This window comes from Schistocerca nitens, chromosome 1 (genome assembly GCF_023898315.1).
Source record: "Schistocerca nitens isolate TAMUIC-IGC-003100 chromosome 1, iqSchNite1.1, whole genome shotgun sequence".
Classification (NCBI taxonomy): Eukaryota; Metazoa; Arthropoda; class Insecta; order Orthoptera; family Acrididae; genus Schistocerca; species Schistocerca nitens.
In genome coordinates this window covers 505,094,618-505,111,110 of record NC_064614.1, presented here as the reverse complement: position 1 = coordinate 505,111,110, position 16,493 = coordinate 505,094,618, and the positions used below count along the sequence as shown (strand labels likewise).

The window sequence follows — 16,493 nt, the reverse complement described above, 5'->3', positions numbered from 1 at the left end:
AATAAAAAAAATGATTCTTTTACTTGCAAAAGTCTTGTAATCGATGTAGCAAAATTTTGAAAAATGAGAAACAATAATTCTGAATGCTGCTTTTGTAACGTTTTCTTACCATTTGCAGAGAATAATTCATTGTATTTAGGAGGGCGACGAGAAGACTGTTAATATAATTCAGTTTCCACGTGCACCTAATTATGTGATTCAGCCTTTCGAAGAAAAAAAAAATCAACCGAGTAAAGCATTTGTCAGGTAACTGTCGGGCAGCATAATTTGCAATTGCTCTTTGTCATTGCAGGTTTATCAGCGGAACAGTATTGTTAAGCTTCAGTCGTTTCTGCATTGTCAGCTTGCATCACCTCCATTCCAGTTCTGTCTAATTAACTAGTAATTACTGTGAAGTGCCTGAATGCATTAAGTTTTCTGTTACCAGAAATGCCTAGTGTAAGGGAAATGTTTGGTTTCTTCATGCAATAGACACTTCTCATTTTTCTGACAACTACAGGGAACAAACAAGCAACTGTTTCATTGTTAGCAAAATATATGTTCTTTTGCTTGTGCCTTTGTCCCACAGGTTTCGCAGGGTCGGCGTGGTTACGGTCGGATTTGGCATGGTTAATTGAAGGGGTGGTCGGATGCCCTTCCTGTCGCTACCCCGTACCCACCCGTAAGAAATCAGTCTACCCCAGCTGTCTGTGTCTAGTGTAAACCATGAAATAGTGCAAATGTGTTTCAAATGTCTGCGAGTCGTGTAACTGAGGCGGGACGTAAGGACCAGCCCGGTATTCACCTAGTGGAATGTGGAAAACCGCCTAGAAACCACATCCAGGCTGGCCGGCACAACGGCTCTTCGTCGTTACTCCGCCGGGCGGATTCGATCCAGGGCCGGCGCGCCTACTCGAGTCCCGGAAGCAGCGCATTAGCGCTCTCGGCTAACCTGATGGGTTAGCAAAATATGCGTTATTATTATAAAATTGTCATAAGAACTGTGCTTCAGGAATTCTTGTATAATATTTAAGTCAACAAATTAAGGTCCCGATTGATGGAAGTCGGCTGTAATGTGACATCACACACTGCCTTGATTTTCAAAAAATGGTGCAGATGGCTCCAAGCACTATAGGACTTAACATCTGAGGTCATCAGTCCCCTGGACTTAGAACTACTTAAACCTAACTAACCTAAGGACATCACACACATCCATGCCCGAGGCAGGATTCGAACCTGCGACTGTAGCAGCAGCGCGATTCCGGACTGAAACGCCGAGAACCGCTCGATCACAGTGGCGGGCGCCTTGATTTTCTTCCCTCTGCTAGTCACTTTTGTAAGAAATAAATCTGCAAACTGCAACTGTTTAGCTGTCGATATGAAGTACTAGTTGTTTAAAAATTGATGAAGTGAGGCATTTTTGGTATCATTGAAGAGCTTAAAATTCACATGTGTAAACTTTGGACTTTGCACAACGCGACACTCTGTCCTCTTGTCGCGGCTACATCTGCTTAATCGCCGATTCCAGCACTAGGAAGGAAGTGCTGCGCAAACCGCTGGTATAAGAGGCTCTTCGTGCGGCAAATATGAATAACTTCAACACTTTTAAAAAACTACTTGCATTGCGCCTTAGCAGCTAAAATTTTGATAGTGCATTCATTTCGCTGTAATCTTCCCGTGTGACAAATTTCAGGACAGGTTTGGACATGTCGGATTGGACCAATTCTTTGTAGGTACAAGTAGCACTCGTGAGCAGCGACTTGAACGATTGTGTCACTTCACACCATTGTGATCATACACTCCTGGAAATTGAAATAAGAACACCGTGAATTCATTGTCCCAGGAAGGGGAAACTTTATTGACACATTCCTGGGGTCAGATACATCACATGATCACACTGACAGAACCACAGGCACATAGACACAGGCAACAGAGCATGCACAATGTCGGCACTAGTACAGTGTATATCCACCTTTCGCAGCAATGCAGGCTGCTATTCTCCCATGGAGACGATCGTAGAGATGCTGGATGTAGTCCTGTGGAACGGCTTGCCATGCCATTTCCACCTGGCGCCTCAGTTGGACCAGCGTTCGTGCTGGACGTGCAGACCGCGTGAGACGACGCTTCATCCAGTCCCAAACATGCTCAATGGGGGACAGATCCGGAGATCTTGCTGGCCAGGGTACTTGACTTACACCTTCTAGAGCACGTTGGGTGGCACGGGATACATGCGGACGTGCATTGTCCTGTTGGAACAGCAAGTTCCCTTGCCGGTCTAGGAATGGTAGAACGATGGGTTCGATGACGGTTTGGATGTACCGTGCACTATTCAGTGTCCCCTCGACGATCACCAGTGGTGTACGGCCAGTGTAGGAGATCGCTCCCCACACCATGATGCCGGGTGTTGGCCCTGTGTGCCTCGGTCGTATGCAGTCCTGATTGTGGCGCTCACCTGCACGGCGCCAAACACGCATACGACCATCATTGGCACCAAGGCAGAAGCGACTCTCATCGCTGAAGACGACACGTCTCCATTCGTCCCTCCATTCACGCCTGTCGCGACACCACTGGAGGCGGGCTGCACGATGTTGGGGCGTGAGCGGAAGACGGCCTAACGGTGTGCGGGACCGTAGCCCAGCTTCATGGAGACGGTTGCGAATGGTCCTCGCCGATACCCCAGGAGCAACAGTGTCCCTAATTTGCTGGGAAGTGGCGGTGCGGTCCCCTACGGCACTGCGTAGGATCCTACGGTCTTGGCGTGCATCCGTGCGTCGCTGCGGTCCGGTCCCAGGTCGACGGGCACGTGCACCTTCCGCCGACCACTGGCGACAACATCGATGTACTGTGGAGACCTCACGCCCCACGTGTTGAGCAATTCGGCGGTACGTCCACCCGGCCTCCCGCACGCCCACTATACGCCCTCGCTCAAAGTCCGTCAACTGCACATACGGTTCACGTCCACGCTGTCGCGGCATGCTACCAGTGTTAAAGACTGCGATGGAGCTCCGTATGCCACGGCAAACTGGCTGACACTGACGGCGGCGGTGCACAAATGCTGCGCAGCTAGCGCCATTCGACGGCCAACACCGCGGTTCCTGGTGTGTCCGCTGTGCCGTGCGTGTGATCATTGCTTGTACAGCCCTCTCGCAGTGTCCGGAGCAAGTATGGTGGGTCTGACACACCGGTGTCAATGTGTTCTTTTTTCCATTTCCAGGAGTGTATATTCTGCTAGAGAATGAAACAAAGTGAGAGAACGAGGTGGTAACAATTTGCAGTACTGCGGTTGGATATGTACGGTGTTTTGATAAGTCACGTTCCGTGCAGAATAAGGCGCCATGGTAATTAAAGATTTCCGTACTTAAGATTGGGTGGGTTGGGTTTATCCCGAAATTTCTGATGCATTACTAAAGCGGCGGTAGAACCTGCTATTAACGCTAAGTTTTGACTAGCCTTTCTTAAGAGCTACATTATGTTATTACTTACCAATTCCGTTGATAAGGATACAAGGAAGAATCAAATTGAAGACATAAAACATGGGCCTCCGCCGCAGCCGAATGATGTACGTAATGTCGGGGTACGGCTCTGGACAGCACGAGTAAAACTCGACGTGGCGCACTGCGTCGAAGCTGACCAGGTCGAACTCGCCATTGGCCTGATAGTTGCTGACGTCACCCTCTTCCGTCTGCTTCACCAGGTCTAACTGCGGGACAAGCAGGTATTAACTGCTATAATGTATACACAATTACGTAATGCAGTAAGTGACAAGAATCTGACATTATTGCCATTGTAAAGTAAAACGAGAATAATCCAATGTTTGAAAACCGAAAGGCGATTATTACCTGATAGCCATCGTATGTCCAGGATGCCCACTTCATATTACAACTCTGAATATCGAACGGGAAGTATTCGACATTTATGTCACACGAACTGCGGAAAATGCCGTGGCTCAGCCACACCACTTCTCCCGTGTACGTCACTATGACGTTCGTGTTGATCACAGCCGAGTTATACTGCGAATCGGCGCTGTCAACAATCGAGCATTGTTTACACGTTAAGGAGATTAGTTTTCATGGAACAAATTTCTTGGTGACAAGAAAGATAAAACATACAAATTTTTCAAACTAACATAAATGGTTCAATATTCAGCGCAAGATAAGGGCTATAACAAGAGAAGCTACGCGACAGTAGATGATTAAAGCACAGTAGTGGATGTCTAGAGCACGTTAACACTAAAAAGCGACGTAAAGTAGGACTGACATGTAAAATCTTAATAGGTAGGCCGAATGAGAGACTAAGATTTGTGAGAAGGGTTCTGGAAAAGTGCAGCTCGTTTGTAAAGGAAGTTACGTACAAGATGCTACTGCGAGCAAATCTAGAGCACTGATCCACCGATTGGAGTCCTCATCGAGTGGACCTAATAGCAGACATCGTACGAATTCGTACACGCGCTGCTAGCACCGTAACCGGCTGGTATAGCCCGTACGAAAGTGTAACAGGGGTGATGTTATTCTTGTGAAACCCCGTTGAGTAAACTTAGACAACCGATACACAATGATAAATAAGGAAACGTTTACCATAACATTTTTTTTTCTTTAGACGTGACAATTTCAATAACATCTTCAAATTCGATGAGGAATGTGCAACAATTATGATGACATCATCGTATATCTCGCGTAACTACAGCATGTACATGAGACAAATCAGATTTGGGAGACCACAGAACGTGCAAACAATCATTTTTGCACTCTCAATAAGCAAATAAAGTAGGACAGTAATTCATTAATATTAGTACTCTCACCGAAACATAACGTAAAAATGGTTCAGATGGCTCTGAGCACTATGGGACTTAACTTCTAAGGTCATCAGTCCCCTAGAACTTAACTACTTAAACCTAACTAACCTAAGGACATCACACACATCCACGCCCGAGGCAGTATTCGAACCTGCGACCGTAGCGGTCGCGCGGTTCCAGACTGTAGCGCCTAGAACCGCTCGGCCACCACGGCCGGCAAACATAATGTAAAGTGGCTTGCGGAGTGTGTAGGTAGACACTGAATAATTGTAAAATACGGATATAATTATTTTTGGATTTTCAGTAATATGCGTAGCAGAAATTTTGTGGTATTTTGTATGAAGTAATGCAGTACAACGTGTTTTCATAATGTTCCCAGACATTTCATTGTTTGAGGAGCTACTGCGCTTTACTACCAATGGTCTATCAGGAGTGCTATGCCCCTATCTTCCTACAAAATGGAATCCTAATAAGGCTATAGATCTATATTTCTTATATACAGAAAACACTGACATACGTAAAAGTCACGTGAACTGCTAGAAAAAATCTGAGTTATCCAGGAAAGCAGCACCAAGGTTTTGGATAACCTTTTTTGTATTTTACTTTTTAATTTGCGTAAATCTGCCATTACGGGTATTACTGTAGTCGTTTAAGTGCCAAAAATGTTTGTTTTGTCGAGAAGGAGCAAAAATAATATATTACCAGTAAACACCCACACTCGATTCTTTAAAGAATCAAACTCCAATGTTTCAAACGTCACACATCCTGAACTATGGGTTGTTCAATGATATAATTTTGCTGATATATTAAAGTGATACATGTAGATACTGTTTGCAAAATGTGTCATGAATATAGTTAGTAATGAAGAAGTAGTAAATTAAAACGTATGCACGAACAGCAAAACTGCAAGGAAATTAGTAAGTGCTCTCAGCATCAAATATTGAATGAATAAAGTTTGGGTAATTTCAGCGTCGTGAGATACGCCGCTTCAGGACACGAATACAGTTCGTAACTGCCTATATACCGGCACCTAATTTGCACCACTGCTATAAAATTCGTACGTCTTGTACTAAGTGACATTTAGTGAGCTCCTCGGAGCCAAAATCTCAGGTATGGCCTGTGTGTGTTGAGGGACAGACCGTCTGCAGACAGCGTTGACTTTGTTATAGTTTTGACCTTTTTGTGTACGTGGCGAAGGGAATTACTGTTATTAGGTATCTGGTAACATGACGTTTTTTTTATGGTTGAATGTACAGGAAATAATCTTTATTTTCAGATAGCATGAATGTGTATCCTTTGTGGTTCGTTTGTAGGATGTTGACAAAGAGGAAATGGAGACGTTCCTTATTATGTACCGCTGTAAGTATCATATATTCTACCGGTACAAACTGAGATACTTGCTCTTAAAGTGAGCTTTAAAAATGCGATTAGCATTACAATTGCAACATAATGTTTGGAAATGATATTGTGAATTTTAAAGTGTTCTTTAACCTAACTTATTAATTAAATAATTATTCAGTACCACAGTGTTGCAACAGAAAGAAGCTGAGGAAAGTGGAGCACAGATGAACTGCATTTAAGTGTAACGTTATACCTAAATGGATATCACGGATTAAATGAATCAGCACGCGTATAAAGTGTAAGTAAGTCAACAATTAAGCGGCACGCAGAAAACAAAAAATGAAAATGCAAATTGGGGCCGCGCGGGGCAGCCGTGCGGTCTTGGGCGTCTTACCACGGTTCGCGCGGTCCTTCATGAATCACCAGCTGAAGAAATCAAGCGGCCTAATGACGGGTGAACGTGATGGCCAGGCAATGTGTCCTCTGTGTCCGATCCAACGATTGGGAAATTTCCTATCCAGGAACTTGCGAACAGCCGTTGACCAATGCGGTGGAGCTCCATCTTGTTGAAAAATGATTTTGGGTTACAAGTCCTGTATCTGAGGGTACACAAACTGGTCCAACATGTTCAGATACAGTGACCCATTCACTGCTTGTTCTGCAAAGAAGAACGGTCCAACAAACCTGTCGTGCATTAGCCCGCACCAGACGTTTAGTTTAGGGCTGTCACGAACATATTCAATGACAACGTGCGGATTTTGCCAACCCTAAATCCGAACATTATGCCTATTTATACTTCCTGATAGATGAAAGACTGCCTCATCTGAGAATAAACATCTTTCGAGGAAGTTGGCATCCATATCGATACGCTGCAGCATATCCGCAGCAAATTGTTGTTGGCGTGGTTTGTCGTTCGGCGTCAGCTGTTGCAGAAATTGTACTTTGTAAGCGCACATACGAAGATGCTGGTGAACTACACGATGCAATGTTGATCGAGGTACATCAAGTTGCCTAGATACTTGACTTACGTGGGCTTCTGAGAAGCGTTTGTCTGATGACCTCCACTGTCTCTTCTGAAACTCTGTAAAGTGCACCACCAGAATGTTTCAGAACACTTCCTGTTGCCAAAATTATAGGAAATTCATACACACGACGATAATTTCTTTGCACAGTAATCGGCGATTTTGTGTCTGCAAACCACACTACTGCTTGCGTGCGCTGCTGTGGAGTCGCCATTTTCACTTCATGCGACCATGTTGCACTCTGGCGACGATACTTGGCACTTAAAATAAAACAACCTCTTGTTTTACATTCCTGTTGCAATACCCTAATGAAATACTCTCCGAAGAGACAATTAATTGAAAGTTGCGTTATTTCAATTCTATCTAATAAGTTATTTCGCGTAATACATTAAATCTCATAAAGTTTATTATTTCATTTGTTTACTTGTATGTCACGTTTGTCAAATATATGTTCGCTATATTTTGCATTCAATAATGAAGCCATAATTAAGAAAAAATAGGTTGGTATTGTTGTTTTTCTGTATTTTATATAATGTGATGTATATTTTATGTAAAAATCTTTTATATTGTATACGCCAGTTTCGGCATAAAATACGCAAGGTTTTGTGGATTGTTACTCATAATAATGTTAAACTTGTAATTGTTAATTTTATAAATTTGGACTGTAGTTTTGTTGTTTCCATTGTTAAAAACGTATAAATACGAGGAGCACAAGGCTCAGAGAAGTTCAGTTTAAGATGCAACCACTGTGTCGCACTTGTGTAACTTGATCCAGTTAGCAGATGAAATGGACCGTGACAACGACTACTTCAGCAGCAGCAGCAGGAAGCAGATTACTCCGAGTTACACCCAACTAAGATACGCATAAACAATGAATTGAACTATATATGTGTCACTGCAAAACTAATTACTAAAGTGTAATGTTTGGAAACTGTTCTAGCAGTAAACATATACATTTGTCTCAAAGTCATCTTTGAGCGGCGGAGGCCAAAGTGATCAATAAGATACCCCATGATCACGCGTTCTTGATATCTATCGAAGACAATTGTTACAATAAACTTTTGAGGTTTTTTTCTAAATCAAATAATCTCTTTCAGTGTCGGGATTTTTGCCGCAATACCAATTTCACAGTTTCTTTACAATTTGGTGGAGGAGCTGGGATAGTCGTAAGTCTATCTGGAGTGCTAATACCTGCGAATTTCCAGGTGTCATAAATAAATGAAAGATGAATCTTGTTTATATGTGTGGACGCAAGAAAACCGACGCTCAACTGTAGGGACCTGTAACATCGCCGATGGACGGAAGATGGGTACTCAGTTTTTCAATTATATTGGTCTGGGACTAAATTCAGTGTTAACTTCAGTTGTTCAATAGTTACAAAGTGCTACAATAAATGTTCAATAGTTGAAGTACAAGGTTTTATCTGTGTGACGATTCGTGGGTAGAGAACATTATTTATTGATTTTGAGCAGTGTTGCAAGTATAATAATATTCTTCACTTACCTGTGACCACTAGCTCGGGTAGGGAAATTTGTGCTTCAACTCCGAATTTAAATTCTGAAACTCATAGCCGCGCGGGATTAGCCGAGCGGTCTTGGGCGCTGCAGTCATGGACTGTGCGGCTGGTCCCGGCGGAGGTTCGAGTCCTCCCTCGGGCATGGGTGTGTGTGTTTGTCCTTAGGATGATTTAGGTTACGTAGTGTGTAAGCTTAGGGACTGATGACCTTAGCAGTTAAGTCCCACAAGATTTCACATACATTTGAACATTTTTTGAAACTCATAATCACGAAAATGCGTCACGCAGTTCGGGCTCTCCTTTGCAGGACTTTGAACAATCAGGCCAACCTATAAATGTAATAGAAGAGCTATCCCAAATGTTGGATGCTAAAGTGTTAAACCACAGCAAGAAAGTAGGAAAGAATGTTAATTAGAACACAGACAATGCTAATCAGAACAAGAATAGTAACTTTCAGAAAATCTATGAAACTTTAAACTCTTTCAAGCAGAATTTAGATACAACCAATACGAAATTGGCCGACACTAACATTCGTGTCGACCGCACTGAAACAAAAATTGATTGCTTAAGTAAAGTCACTGACGCAGAAGTAAAAATAATAAATGACAGGATTGTCGTCGTTGAGGAATGGGTCAGATTCACAGAAACAAATGTTATCGATGAGTTGATCAAGAGCAGAAAAGCTGAAATTAAAGCTGTGCAGGAATATATTACTTCCGAAAGTGAATATGTGGATGAGAAACTGAAATTGAACTCCATATTAGTTGCAGAAGAGGTTAAACACGTAAACGAAAAAATTGAGCCAGTAACCCAAAACTTTCCAAGAGTAAACTTAAGAGTAAATAATTTAGAAAATAACCTTGTTGCCAATTGTTACAATAACAACAATCTGTTTGCCAACCAATGAAACAATGTATTTTTAAAAACTTTCCCTGGAGATGTCAAGTTGCATCCTGTAGATTTCTTATATCAATGCAAAGACAGTTTCACACCTGGTATGCCAGAACCATTAAAAGAGAAAGCAGCTAAGCGTTTTCTGGATGGTGGAGCTTTATCCTGCGCAAATCAGAATGTAAGCCCGTAAATGAATTTTGATCAGTTTCAAACATTGTTTTTGAAAAAAATTCTGGTCGGAGAGCAGACAAGCTACGATAAAGGCTGAATTTTTGAACGGCAGAAAATACAGAGAAGGGAAATTAAGCATGCGTGGGTTTTGTGAAATACAGCTAAGAAAACTGACGCACCTAGAGATACCTTTAGACGAGTTAATTCAGATCGACGGACTGAAACGACATCTACCAAACCAGGTTCAGTGGGGGCTAGTTTATGGGCCAGATGACTCCATTGAAAAATTTTTGAAGCATGTGGATTCAAACAATCAAAGTAGGGGAGAGTACCAACACCAGACTGGTGGGTTCTCTCAAAATCAAAATTATCATAACAGTAACAGACAAAATAACTATGGAACAGGAACAGTGGTCAAAATAGCAAGAATTACAGACAAAACGCCAACTCAAATCAGAACAGACAGTATAGACAGGAAAACAATTAACCACCTCATTGGGGGCCTGCCAGTTTGAGGTGAGGAGAAAAACTCATAACCAAGCTAAGAGTAGGAGAAACAGACACAGGTCACACCTCCAACATCTCATAGATAACAATAGGAACTACCAAGCTAATAATGTAAATAAGCACTATGAATTTTGGAACTATATGTTAAAAGAAATGAGTAATGATGACACGAAGACACAAAATAGTTATAAGCTTACTCATGACAAATTTATTAAACAACAAGTGTGTATCCAAGGTTGGTTATAATGATGAATATAGTTTGCTAGTTTGTTTGTTAATGATGATGATGACGCAGTTTTGTCTGATGTAGTAGTAAGCCAAGATGATAACCTTGTACCCAAAAATATTGATGCTTTAGTAGCTGATTCAGATGATGATGACGATGTAGCAGTAGAGAGATTAGATGATGTAGCTGAAATCCATGCAGATGTATGTGACTCATATGATGATGATGATGATGATGATGTTAATGACGACAATGTTAATGATATTTTGTTTAAAGAGGAGCTTGATAGGATGATTTCTGTTTGCAGTATTGGGAGATGAAGTTAATAATAGTCAGTTAGTAGGTACTGATAATTTGATGAGTGATGATAAGGTACATGGAAGTCAGTGGTCTTCAATTGATGTCTTTCAATGCCGGAATTTTCGGCGCAGTACCATTTTCACAAATTAAAACTGTGTGCCAGACCGAGACTCGAACTCGGGACCTTTCCCTTTTGCGGGCTACAGCTCTACCATCTGAGCTACCCAAGCACGACTCACGACATCTCCTCAGAGCTTCAATTATGCCAGTACCTCGTCTCCTACCTTCGAAACTTCAGAGAAGCTCTTCTGCGAACTATGCAGAACTAGCACTCCTGGAAGAAAGGATATTCCGGAGACATGGTTTAGCCAAAACTTGGGGTATGAGATTTTAACTCAAGTTTCGCAGAAGAGTTCCTGTAAAGTCTGGAGGGTAGGAGACGAGGTACTGGTAGAATTGAAGCTGAGTCGTGCCTGGGTAGCTCAGATGGTAGAGCAGTAGCCCGCGAAAGGCAAAGGTCCCGAGTTCGAGTCTCGGCCCGGCACACAGTTTTATTTTGCCAGGAAGTCTCATATCAGCGCACACTCCACTGCAGAGTGAAAATCTCATTCTGGAACTAATTTCACAGTTTCGTTAGACACTTCTGATGCGGAAATATAGATTCTTTGAGATGCTCTACAATACGGTGCATTTTTCACTGTCGTATCTACTGTGGTTTTTCTCTCCTGGATGCTTGAAATCAGGGTGGTTTGAGTGGGACACCCTGTATCATTCTGAAAACTAACTAAAAAGTTACATCGTGACAGAAATCTATTGTTGTCCCGTTTTCTGCACTGCGTCTTATTTCACTACCATGTAACCTCCAAAATCATGTCACAACTACTGTACACTTGTAGTTTAACTTACTCGCATACTGTGAAGACGTTTAAAATTCTTAGTGTCGTAATCAGATATTATCTCAGTTGATATGGTTCAAATGGCTCTGAGCACTATGGGACTTAGAACTACTTAAACCTAACTAACCTATGGACATCACACACATCCATGCCCGAGGCAGGATTCGAACCTGCGACCGTAGGGTCGCGCGTTTCCAGATTGTAGCGCCTAGAACCGCTCGGCCACCCTGGCCGGCTCTCAGTTAATACGCAGCAGTGAGAAGCGTCGTGCAGTAAATGTAAAAGAAATAAATTTTTAGAATGGGGTTTTATGAATTTTAGACTGATGAAATACATATATATTATGAAAAACACTTGTGTCATAGGATCAAATGATATTAAACATAAGGATGACACATTACATGACGACAATGAGACTAAACATAAGAGGCAGGTGAGGATACAAACATATTTCAAGGAACCAGCTTTCTGCATTAGATATAGATGCTACAGAGGAACAAAACACAGTTTTTTGATATGTTACGTTAGTGTAATATGTGAGATAAAATATGTACTCTTGTGGAAAGCAATGTTATTCCTACTACTTATTGTACTGGGTGGTTATAATTACACATTCACCACCTGAGACGGACCCTGTGAGAAACGAATGATCGTAGGACAAGGAAACTTTTTGGAAACGTTTGTAAGTACAAGAGGAAGAGAAATAACGAATAAAGCAGTGAAAAAAATACATCTTAATTTCCACATGAGAGGGTAGTATTTCCTAGTAGCGTCTACTCGAATGTCTGCGTCACGTGGCAAAAATTGTTGAGTAATGTGAAGTATTTAGGGATAAAACTTCACAATTGCTCACAGAACTCTTTGAATGATGGACGTTGGAATGTTCAACTATCGTAACACAGGTCGTGCAGTGATTTAAGATCGCACATTGCGTCCAGCATTCTCAGCAATGAAAACAGTAATTTCCTCAACAATTTGTGCCTCATTGGCCGTCAGTCTCTTCCTGGAGGAATTCCCAAATCGCCATTAATTCGAAGTTCCGAATCATGTTCTTCAACCCCGGTGCGGAAAGGTTACCGCTCCGTATTCCTTTAATGCATCGATACTCAGAGCAGCAGCACCGTTGCTGTTGTTTTGGCAAAACAGCTCTACTAGTAAAGCCCTGCTCAACTTGCCCAGACGCATTTTGACAATTTACAGCTGTGATGCACACTGCTGCTTGTGTTTCAACTGGGGCCTAACGGTAGGTCATTGAACTAAAAAAAAAAAATTAAAAAAACTTAACTACTTCCGAACAGGTCATGAAGGCCCAACGGTACTGACCGGCCGCGGTGTTATCCTCATCTCATATGCGTCACTGGATGCGGATATAGAGGAGCATGAGGTCAGCACACTGCTCTCCCGGCCTATGTCAGTTCCGAGACCGGAGCTGCTACTTCTCAATCAAGTAGCTCCTCAGTTTGCCTCACAAGGGCTGAGTGTACCTCGCTTGCCAACAGCGCTCGGCAGATCGGATGGTCACCAATCCAAGTGCTAGCCCAGCCCGACAGCGCTTAACGTCGGTGATATGACGGGAACCGGTGTTACCACTGCGGCAAGGCCGTTGGCTACTATTACTAGTAACAATGCAAATTCTGCAACGCACAGTCTAAACATCATTCCTATAAAGTTGCGTACCATTACGGTAAATAGATTTCCGTTACACTGCCTCAAGTAACAAAAGTTTAATTAAAATCACCCTGTACATCATGACTTATCAAAAATTCATCAGTCAAGTTTCTAGAAAAGATGACAGAATTTCAGTAATTCAGCCCGTACGAATGATCGATGTCTAAATTTAGACAAAACGATTTAAACTTTTTTTAGGGGGCTAACCTGTTTACTTTACTACGTTGTGTGAAGGAGATTGAGCTACGCTCAAACTAAACACTAATTATGAAATGTCGCTATCCTTTTTTTTTTGCGATCATTCCACTTCAGTTAGGAACAAATCAGAGTGATCGGTTTCCTCGTTGGCTTCGTTTATTTAAGAACAGCGACACCGTATTATGAATGCAGGATTTCAAAAATTCGAGCACGGTCGCTGATACTCACTTGTTGTAAAGAATGATGTCCGGCCTCCAGACGCGCTGGAAGGGTACACGTATCACCTTGATGCCTGCGAAGTCGGACACGTTCCACTTGAGGTGGTGGTCCGTCCAGATCTGCGTCAGCCAGCAATTCGTTGTGAGGATTTGATTTTTCTCGTCCTGCAACAACCAACATCATGCATCAAGTGGCTGGTCTTGAGGAGTACCAGAAATAAACAACGATATTTAGTAGCTATTTTGTGATTCTCAATGCATGTAAGACCCTGTTGTTCGGCCGTCAGTCACAGTTCAAAATGGCTCTGAGCACTATGGGACTCAACTGCTGAGGTCATTAGTCCCCTAGAACTTAGAACTAGTTAAACCTAACTAACCTAAGGACATCACAAACATCCATGCCCGAGGCAGGATTCGAACCTGCGACCGTAGCGGTCTTGCGGTTCCAGACTGCAGCGCCTTTAACCGCACGGCCACTTCGGCCGGCAGTCACAGTTCTTTGAAGAACTGTGACTGACGCCCGAACAACAGGAACTTACATGCATTGAGAATAAAAAATAGCTACCAGCCGAAATCTGGATTTGCATAATAAAATGTAAAAAGGACTACTGACTGCTGCGCTCTATAATTTATATCACATACAGTCACTGAGTTCATCCACTTTCCGAGTGGAAGGTAACCTGATGACGATAGAAAGTTACTTAGTTTTGTATTCCATGCACCATAATCTCGATAAATTTTGTGCTATGGTACGCGTTGTATTACTGGGATTGTATTTTCACCCACATAATCAATTTATACATGAGAACACCACGTGCCCGAACGTTGCTCTGTTGCTATATCGTTTTCAACATACCAGTACATGTACCCCTGATATCAGTGGGTATTAGCCTGTGACCATATTGGTCAGTCCATGTGACAATTTTAGATTGATTGCGGGATGGGACGCTGCTGCCGTAAGGTGTGTTCTGTAGGTTAAAGTACGTGGACAAAGAGAAATTTTCCATTACTATTTCATAAATTTTGCCTAGAACAGCATATGGAAGCATGTGCAACAGAAGCAGAATTTCACATAAAAACCTTCATAATAATAAGTGTATATCGAGCACCTGCATGTAACTTTAATCTGTTCGTAAACCACCTTGAAGCTGTAATGGCCCATTTAACATCCAAAAACGAAGAAATGGTGGTTTCTGGTGATTTCAATGTAGATTTCCTTAAAGACTCTCCCAATAAGAACCTATTTGAGTTAGTAACACTATCATTCAACTTAATTCTCACTGTAAAATTCCCCACTAGGGTAGCCAATTGCTCACAAACAGCGATTGATAATATCTTTATAGAAAAGTCCAACGAACAAAATTATATTACAAAACCAATAGTCAATGGCCTCTCAGATCATGACATGCAGTTCCTTCTGTTAAATGTTAATACTGAAGAGGGTATAAAATCTGTTAAATCTGAGCTCAAGAGGGAAATCAATAATCAAAATTGATTATCTTAGGACACTCCTCAGAGACATTCACTGGACTGATGTTTACAGTGCTCATGGCATGAATGAAACATATAACACCTTTGCTAATAAAGTGCTTACCTTATTCGAACACTGTTTTCCCCCAAAACTTACCAAGGTTAGAGCAAAGTCTACTAAGAAGGCATGGATTACTCAAGAAATAGGGGTATCTTGTAAAACAAAAAGAAAACTGTATCTGTCAATCCGAAACAGTTCCGATGTTGATGCTATAGCACATTACAAGAAATACTGCAAAATATTAAAGACTGTAATATGGACATCAAATCAAATATACTAAAAGGAAAAGATAGTCATATCAGATAACAAAATGAAGACTATAGGGATATAGTGAAGGAGGAGGCCGGTAGATCCAGACACAAAGAGGGACAAATAGCATTAAGAGTAAATGATACATTGGTGACAGACGTGTATAGTGTTGCAGAACTTTCCAACAAACATTTTATAATTGGTACTGACAAGATGGGGTTGTCAGGTTCTGTAGATGCTACTATGGAATACCACAGACCAGGCATAATATGAATGTGACCCTCACTACCCCAACAGAAATAATATCCATCATAAAATCTTTAAAATCAAAAACATCTAGAATGTGATTCTGAGTTAAGTAACATATTAAGCCATCTGTGTAACCAGTCATTTATCAGTGGAATATTCCCTGAATGGTTAAAATATGCTGAAGTTAAGCCACTGTTTAAGAAGGCAGATAGAGAAACAGCATCAAATTTCCGTCCAATTTCACTTTTGCCAGCATTCTCAAAAATTTTAGAAAAAGTAATGCACAATCGGCTTTATAACCATCTTATCTCAAATAACGTACTGTCAAACTCACAGTTCGGATTTCTAAAGTGTTCTGATCTTGAGAAGACTATCTACACTTACAGTGAAAATGTACTTAATTCATTAGACAAAAAATTGCAGGCAACTGGTATATTTTGTGATCTGTCAAAGACATTTGACTGTGTAAATCACAATATCCTTTTAAGCAAATTAGAATATTATAGTGTAACAGGAAATGCTGCAAAATGGTTCAAATCTTATATCTCTGATAGGAAACAAAGGATGTTATAAGGAAAGAGACATGTATCAAGCTATCAGGCATCATCCAACTGGGAACTAATTACATGTGGGGTCCCACAAGGTTCCATTTTAGGGTCCTTACTTTTTCTTGTGTATATCATTGACCTTTCATCAGTAACATTACCAGAAGCCAAGTTCGTTTTGTTTCTGATGA

The 16,493-nt window shown here is 41.7% G+C and overlaps 1 protein-coding gene across 1 annotated transcript in view; it reads right to left on the bottom strand.

Moving 5' to 3' along the window:
* The window catches only part of LOC126236179 (neuronal acetylcholine receptor subunit alpha-7-like), a 596,640-nt gene that overhangs the window by 55,122 nt on the left and 525,025 nt on the right, over positions 1-16,493 (bottom strand). Inside the window, exons 2-4 of the mRNA XM_049945280.1 lie at positions 13,739-13,893; positions 3,819-4,002; positions 3,463-3,679 (exon numbers count right to left, since the gene is read on the bottom strand). Of these exons, the coding sequence (XP_049801237.1) occupies positions 3,463-3,679; positions 3,819-4,002; positions 13,739-13,893 (556 nt within the window). The remainder of the gene's footprint in view (positions 1-3,462; positions 3,680-3,818; positions 4,003-13,738; positions 13,894-16,493) is intronic.